The sequence below is a fragment of the Magnolia sinica genome, chromosome 14, assembly GCF_029962835.1.
Source record: "Magnolia sinica isolate HGM2019 chromosome 14, MsV1, whole genome shotgun sequence".
In the NCBI taxonomy this organism is placed as follows: domain Eukaryota; kingdom Viridiplantae; phylum Streptophyta; class Magnoliopsida; order Magnoliales; family Magnoliaceae; genus Magnolia; species Magnolia sinica.
In genome coordinates, this window is record NC_080586.1 from 11294516 (window position 1) to 11302947 (window position 8432).

The window sequence follows — 8432 nt, forward strand, 5'->3', positions numbered from 1 at the left end:
AAGAGGAGAAAGGAGAAGAGAGAGACCTTGGGGTGTGGGTGTTGGTGCACCTCCGCCCTCTCATCCCCTCTTTAGCTGCCTCGCCATAGCCGGAGTCATCGTTAGAGCTTTCCCGATAATGGTTGGAGGTAAGTATTGAATCTCAAATATAAGTTAGGGTTTCAATAGTTTTTTATCCCAAATCTCATAAGCTTGTATGTTTGTTTAGGTCTTTCAACAATTTTCTCTAAAAACCTAACCCTAAGAGCTCAAAATCGGAGATTCCTTCTTAAAGGTGCAGATTATTATCCTTAGGTGGCTTAGCACCAATTCTACTATGAATTTAATGATTATGAATGTTAGGATGATGTGCTTGAGTAATCTTGAGAGAACCTAGCCAAGACCTTACATAATAGGTCCCCCTAAATCCCATGAAATGGTTAAGTGTTGGTTATTTGTTCTTCAACATGATTGGGCTTGATTTGGAGAGGCATGTACATCTCATATGTGATTCTAGTATAACCTTCCTTGCGACATGTATGATTGCATAAAATCCTTGTTGTATGTTTGTGTTTGCATAAATCATTGTTGTATATTTGTGCTAACATTAATCCTTGCTGTATGTTTATATAAATAATGTTTAGCTCTTGATCTCGTCGGTAACCCCACTCAACACGCACACACATTAATTTCGTATTTTTGTTAGTAGCTGCATTGTAGAAAATCTGAATTTTTATGTTTGATGTATAAGTGCATGACTTTACTAGTATTAGAAGGTGAATCTGAAATTGTTGGAATATTATTGAATGACATAAACCCTTGGGTTGGTTAGGGAACTGAAGTGGGAGAACGTGGTCTCATTGGTAGGACCATCCTACGGCTAAACCAGCAGGTTTGTGCGGATGCGAATGGGTGACAATAGTTGGACTAAATGGGTTACTTGTACTCAATGTCATCCATCACGTACTCGCCTGAACTCGCACGGTCTAGCTCGCTCATTGACCAACTATGTTCGTTAACCATGTCTGCTCACGCTTGTATGGAACCTAGAACACCCTTCAACCACTGAAGCCTATTGAGAACTATTTGAAACCGATACACAGACTCGAGAGCCAGACATGGTGGAATGGGACACTGTGTCCCAGCTATCAGCCTACGCTGGGGTGACGAGCCTCCCCATAGTGACCGCGAGCGATCCCTCTTCTCAGCACTCCCCATGTGCTTGAAATTGGGGCTAGGAAACCCGATGGGATCAAGGATCGCGGGGTCCTGGCCTCGTACGTTGAGGGACCTTGGCCTCACAACCAGTTGAGGGCAATAATATGTGGGGTGTACCAATTTTCTCAATCTGTTGGATGAATGAAATTAACTAAATACTCGGCTAACATTATTCACACATCGCATTAGCTAGAATTTGAAGACTCGGCAGTTGAGGTCACAATGAGAGAGTGTTGGTCATGCGCGATCGTTAGATGAAGTCACTCGAGGGAGTGTTGTTGTGAGATCATGCATCATATCATAATACATGCATATGCATTAACAAGACTATTTAGGAATTTGTGAATATATGCATTTCATTAAATTCATCATATAATTGCTTCTAGTTGTAACTTAAGGCTAATAGTAACCACTAAGTTAGCTACTCACTCTCACTCTGGGACGGTGTTTTAAAGCACCAACCAGACCATTTTACTAGATATAGGTGAGGCAGAGCTCGACGAGTCGAGTGAGGTGAGCACGGATAAGGAAGAGGAGTTTTCCTACTTCCAGCTTATGGGCGGATCATTGTAGACCGTGCGGGTTGATTATGGGTTGTTGAGTATAGATCTAGCGCACCATTTCCTTTAAGCATTTCTTATATAAATTTTATCGGGCGACACCTTATGCGACCCGTTTGATATTCCTATAGACTTGTATTTCTTAGTCGCATTTATTTCAGTAGATTAGTTATGGTTGTGGTTTATGTTCCAGCCGATTCCTTTATTGCTTATTTAAACTGATCTATGTACAAATCACCATAATTAAGATATGAGCGACACCTGGGAATTCGAAGGCCGAGTTCCTACACGGCCCCTGAAAACCCAGGGTGTTATAGAGGAAGACAGCCGGCCATAAAATTTTTCTGATAAGACGACTTATGAATCTCAAGTTCAAAGATGGTGGTTCTGTGGCTGAGCACATGAATGAAGTCAGCAACATATTGAACCAACTCTCCACTATCAAGATGGTCCTAGACGATGAATTACAGGCTTTAATATTGCTTAGCTCATTGCCTGATAGTTGAGAAACATTGGTGGTGTCTCTAAGTAACTTCGCACCAAACGAAAAGTCCATGGAACAGCTAACTAGTTGTCTATTCAATGAGGAGACAATGAGGATGTCTCAGGGGTCTACTCAGTAAGAGGCCCTTGTGATACAAGATCGAGGGAGAGGAAAGGACAGAAAGGGTGGGAAGGCCAGAGATAAATTAAGAGGAAAGTCGAGTACCACGAAGGATGTTAAATGCTGAAATTGTGGTAAGAAGGGCCACTACAAGCATGAATGTCGTAAGAAGAACGACAAGAAAGGAAAAGGAAAGGAGAAGGAAGATGAATCAAACTCCACTGCGGTCGCTTCAGATGGCGACGTTGTAGTTATTCCTTCAGCAGATCATAATGTTTGTCTCATGGCTACGAGTCAGGACACCGACTGGGTGATAGACTTGGGAGCCTCGTTTCATGCGACTCCATGTAGGGACTTCTTCATAAGCTACAAGTTAGGTGACTATGGGACCGTAAAGATGAAAAATTCTGGCGTATCGAAGATCGTAGAGGTCGGTGATATTTGTGTGAAGACCGATGTGGGCTGCACATTGGTTCTCAGAGATGTGACGCACATTCCAGACCTTCGCCTCAACTTGATGTCAACGGGAAGGTTGGATGATGATGGCTATGAAAGTCAATTTGTTGGTGGGCGCTAGAAGCTCATCAAGGGTTCATTGATCGTGGCCAGAGGAAAGAAGTGTTGCACCCTTTACAAGGCAAGTGTCGGTATGTGCAAGGGTGGGTTGAACGCAATAGAAGATTCAGCTATTGACAATGTACTTGCATGTTAGAATATTCAGCTATTCGGCCAGAATCCTAAGACAATGTACTTACATGTTAGAACTTCATACCAATCCCTTTTCAACACAAGGGTTTCAAGAAAGGGATGTGGGATTTGCCTACTCAATCGGTGGAGAGGGGTCCTCCCGGTTGTGGGTGAAAGATTTGTTGAGGAAGAGGTGAGAAGTTGCGAGAACCAAACTCCCTTGGGCCCCACCTCGATCTGTAATCCACCCTTGTTCTTCTTCACTCTCTCTTTCTTCTCTCCTTACTCTCTTGTTCTCCCTTTTCTCTCTTTGGTGGTTGTAGTAAAGAAGAGAGTTATGAGAGAGCTAGGGCTTTATTTCTTAGACTTGGGCCCTTTGACCTTAAGTTTCCTCAAATGCCCACAATGGCCCTCTAGGACTCCTTATTGGGTTTGGAGAGGTCATAACACCCTCTTGGCCACCAAACTTGGTATGTAGGTGTCTCATGGCCCGATGAGGGGCCATGCAAAGTTTGGGGACAAACGGATGCGGGGTTTTATCACATGGCTCCGATCTTTAAATGGGCCTACGAGGCCCATTCTGGTTGTTGGGGCGGTTCTGGTGGCCCTCTGGCCCTACAACTTATAAGATAGGTGCTCCATGGCCTAATGAAGGGTCATGAAAAATTGGAGACGATCGAATATGGGGTTTGATCGTACGGGTCTGATTTGAGATCAACGGATACCGTTCCACGATCGGGCCCGGGATTTTGTGGACAGGCGTAAAAAAATACGATAGACCTTCACTGTAAATTTAGAAGAAATTCGACAGCTGAAATGTCTTACATTTCAATTTTATTTAAGAGTGTCAGATTTCAATTCTGGCCTTGGGTGGGTTGCATTTGGCAAGTGTCGCTGGAAAGGCACGGATAATTACTTTCTGGGTGTCCACTAAGTCCGTGGTCCACGATGGACCACAAGCCCAGTGAGATCTTCAATTCTCCAAATTTTTAGATTTTTCTGACCTTCCTTGGTCACTGTATGCCCCGCACGGGCTGTTGATAAGTGTAAACAGGTCATCTTGCTTGACGGCCCGTACTTGGTCTGATCATGACCAGACTGGTCTACTCTAATGGGCTAATCCTAGGTTAATTAACTTATGGTACCCCACCACGAGTAATTTAAATGAACGATCCTTCAGCAAATTCTACGTGGACGCCTCAGGACACTGTTTTAGTTGGATAAGACGTTACAAAACTACAGAGGTGTGTCTGTTCCGGTTGGTCGCATCTGTTTGGTTTAAACCCAACGGACCTAACCATTTGTAAAGGGTGCTTATGCACCACTTCGGAGTCTATATAAGGACTTCCATTCCAGTTTCAAAAATACGAAAATCCTTCTCTTTTATAAAACTCTCTCTGCTATTCTGGTTTAAGAATTTTACTAAGTTCATCACTGGAGTGCACCGCTGGGACCAGGTCATAGTCATTGTATCCTGGAGGTCGATTGCTCTGGAAACCTATTGCACTTGGGACGCTGTCCAAGGGGAGCAAATTCGATTTCAAGCCGAATGACTCAGTCACACCTCGACTCAATTCAATAAGTCTTTTTTCTCAAAAACTTTAATTTTTTTTTTGTTCTCGATTTTAATAATCTATTTAATTCAACCAAATATTCCAACAAGAAGTAGAGTGGTCCAAGTAAGTGGAAAAAATAGATTTCTAATATTATCTTCTCAGTGCTATTTTTCCTGCCGCACCATCCGCAGCTGGGTTAGAGATTTGGGTGCTCAGGATCACCTTACAACCATGCCATGTACACTGTTGAAGAGACCCTGGCTAAAAGACTCGGTGACTCGATGTCAAACTGGGTCTGATCAACTCAAAGACTCAACCAGGTCTTTATCGAAGTCGACTGGATATTTTAATAACCAAATTTAAAATATTTAGGTGGGGAAGAAATTCTTAAATTTCTTAAGAAAAGGTAAAATACTATAATATCCTAAATATATATAGCAAAACTGATATCCACAAGTGATTTATCTGCGAGTGTTATCAGATTTTAATCTGTGCCACTAAAATTCACACGTGTTTGGTTCAATGAATGGAATCTAGAATAACAATGTAAGGACATTCGAATTATGCATCCATGAAATTATTTTATTTTCTACCAATTATCTTGATTTAAAATCCACCAAATTTTGCAAAGATATTATATCTAAGTGATAATGATTGGTGACCGTCAAATTCATGCGGTTTTGGGGAGCTGAAATAGCTATTCCGAGCAAGATATTTGCAAGGCCAGTTTGTGTGTGCGTCTGGTACCCTTCAATAAATGATACCAAACCTGTAACTCATAATATTGGTGAATTTTTCAACTGATCCAAATCGACCAACTGATAGGCCACAGTATGGATAATTTAGTGGTAAAAATTTACACCGTTTGGATGTTTGTAACCATATAATGTATTGACATTTTCTGGACCGTTGCAAACACCTGACGTATGGAACAGTTACGAACATCCACTCGTTCTCACTTTCGGTGTTATGGTTCATCCAAAAGCTCGTCCACTAACTGCACCGTCCAGATCCATTGCCAAGGTGCACTAACTGCACCGCTGAAGTGTTGCATGCACACTGGATCCTGTCTTGCCTCAACGTGCACTAATCCAAACCATCCATCTAGATGGTCTTATCTGTAGATGGCCCAAGATTGAAAAGCATACTCATCTGACTCTCTGAACCATCCAATCATTAACTTTCAAACTCAGCAAGTAAATTTAATGGCTAGGATTGTCCCTACAGGTGTGTTTTTCAAATATGGTCCCCCGTGTGTAGAATCTAGTTGGTAGATGGTCTGGATATCAACGGCTCACCTATCACAAGCATTGGGCCACAAGGAAGACAGGTTCTTTCATGTAAATAACTCAATGATGTTAATAACTTGATAAGATGTGATGCTTGTCACTTTTTCTTTATGTGTAAAAAAAGCATGGGCCACAAAATTTTTTAACGATGGGGATGCACATAGGGTGGATATCCTTCACCCAAAGCGACTTTGGTTGTTTTTGACTAAGGACTCGTGATCGTGCTCACTTTAGTTCAATGGTCGGCTTGGATATTCCAATCACACCTCAATTATAGTTGGGCCATCCAAGCAAAGTCCCTTTGGCTTTATATTCCAATCGCACGCCTATCCCTTTCTCCTGTCCATCCGACCCTTAGAGATATGACAATGACCTGTGGAAAGTAAAGAGGCAAGCTCTTTTCAAGTCTCTCTCTCTCTCTCTCTCTCTCTCTCTCTCTTTCACATTTCTATTGCATGATTCCTTGCATGGCCCACACCTTTTAGCCTCCTAATATTCCATTCCTTCATGTACAAATGAATGGCACCTTGTGATTCTTCATTCACACACTGCCCAGTTTCCAAAACCATATAGAAAACCACCCTTCCTCTCCAAAACCTGGAGTTTTGGTTACTCATGGTTCCTGATCAATTAGAGGTATGTTTCTAACTATGTCTCCCACACATCATATAATTCTCTTATTAATGTTAATATGTGTGATTTTTTTTTAAAGGATTGCTGGGGTTGAACCCCTGGCATCGATGTTGGGACCATTGGGTCCTAATGGAATTGCACCGGGCTCGACCCTCTTACCTATGTTACAATGTAGGAGCCATTTCTAATTAGTTTGATTATTGGGTGTTTTCTTAATTTTCTTTTTTAATCAAAATTTAGAAGCCGCGTATCATGGAGATACAGGTCCGGATGGACTGTAATGGCTGCGTGCAGAAGATCAAGAAGGCATTGCATGGAATTAAAGGTAATTGATTGTTGGTGGTTATGAACATTTGTCTTTTTTCTAATTTTCTTTAAAACTTCTGTGATATTTTTATTGTCAGTCCCAAGCCTAAATAAAGGAAGATTGTATCATATCAACTGCAAACATGAAACTTTTGGCTAACTTTTCTCATGAATCTTGACAATTTAACATTTCAACAATAGTAGCAAGGCAGAACAAGATTCATGTAGCTGAACACAATCAATTCTGATATGACTTCTACAAAAAATGATGGTTTTAATATTCTTCAAGATTACTTGAACAAATTAAAAGCTTACATATTTGATTACTTGATTTTCATAGGTATATATGATGTCTATATCGATTTACCACAACAAAAGTTGACAATCGTTGGGTGGGCCGATCCTGAAATGATCATCAAAGCCATTAAGAAGACAAGAAAGATTGCCACCATTTGTGTCCACACAGAAGCAAGTGAACCTCAACCACAAACCCCACCAGCACCAGCTGAAAGCAACCCACCGGCCCCAGATGCCACCAATCCGCCACCAATCGAGCCTCTACCCTCAGAACAAACTCCACCGGCCGAGCCCGCTAAAGAACCATCTCCACCGGAAAATCCACCCCAAGAGGCAACCCCATCAACCGCGCCAACCGATACAGCTCCAAGACAACCGGTGGGCCCATCGGAGCCTAAGGACGTCGAAGCGGTCCACATAATACACCATCACCCACACGACTACGGATACGGTGGGCCATGGAACACATACCCTAGCAGCCACGTGTACCGCCAAGAAACTCCACAATATGTTACTCACAGCTACAACAACTACAGACCATCACCACACATTTCAGCTTATGTATCTGATCATGGGTACCCTCAGTCACCACCACAAAACATACATTACAGTAGGACAGAACACTATGTCGACGAGTACCAAGGCCGGAGCAATGGCGATGGGAATAACATTACTTCTATTTTCAGTGACGAGAATCCGAATGCATGCATAATAGCATAGAGATAAGTAGGTTAATGAGATGGGGTTTTTGGTTGTGGTCTCTTAGATTTTATGGACAGTTAATGATGTAAATTAGTATAATAATAGTATTCTTGGGTGTCTTAAGGAGTAATGAGAATTTGCGAAAGGGTGGGAAAGTAGAATAAGATTCTTAGCTTGAATGGACAAGAGAATTTATACTGCATTCCACTACTATGGCTGGCAATGTTCTATCTGTGAATAATCCTATAAAGCTATTGTTCCATCGCTGTGCTCCTGGACCTTTCAATGGAGTGCTGGAATCCTTTATGCCACCTAAAATATCCAAGTCTGTGGGCCCATCATGTTGTATATATAAAATCCACTCCGTCTATCAGGTTCTATATATGATATTGTGTTCTTATCAAAAATCAGCTTCATCTACCGTTCGGGTGGGCGACATCACATGGAAATTTGGGGATGGGATGCTGACCGTAGGCTTTTGTGCGGGGCAGCCATAGTGCGTACCTTTCATCAAACCCGTTAATCAGGTGTAAATAGCCAGGATGAAGAGAAATTAGGAGAATTTGCCTGATACAGAACTCAGGCAGGGCACAACGTGTTA

General features: G+C 42.0%; 1 protein-coding gene across 2 annotated transcripts; it reads left to right on the forward strand.

Annotated features, from left to right (window-relative positions):
- The first annotated feature begins 6385 nt into the window (after window positions 1–6385).
- LOC131225602 (leucine-rich repeat extensin-like protein 3) lies at window positions 6386–8095 on the forward strand. 2 transcript variants are annotated; one of them, XM_058221154.1, is made up of 3 exons: window positions 6386–6529; window positions 6770–6851; window positions 7173–8095. In XM_058221154.1, exons 1-3 carry the CDS (start codon window positions 6509–6511, stop codon window positions 7847–7849), a joined length of 780 nt encoding a protein of 259 aa, XP_058077137.1. In that variant the 5' UTR covers window positions 6386–6508; the 3' UTR covers window positions 7850–8095. The 2 variants fall into 2 exon arrangements, with proteins under 2 accessions (XP_058077137.1, XP_058077136.1); XM_058221153.1 differs by having other exon boundaries at window positions 6388–6529; window positions 6767–6851.
- Window positions 8096–8432: the final 337 nt, after the last annotated feature.

Bases quoted from the DNA above. Each gene is read 5' to 3' on its own strand.
- LOC131225602 (XM_058221153.1), top strand. From the start codon at position 6,509: ATGGTTCCTGATCAATTAGAG. The intron at 6,530-6,766 runs GTATGTTTCTAA...ATCAAAATTTAG, and splicing joins TGGTTCCTGATCAATTAGAG to AAGCCGCGTATCATGGAGAT. The intron at 6,852-7,172 runs GTAATTGATTGT...TGATTTTCATAG, and splicing joins GGCATTGCATGGAATTAAAG to GTATATATGATGTCTATATC.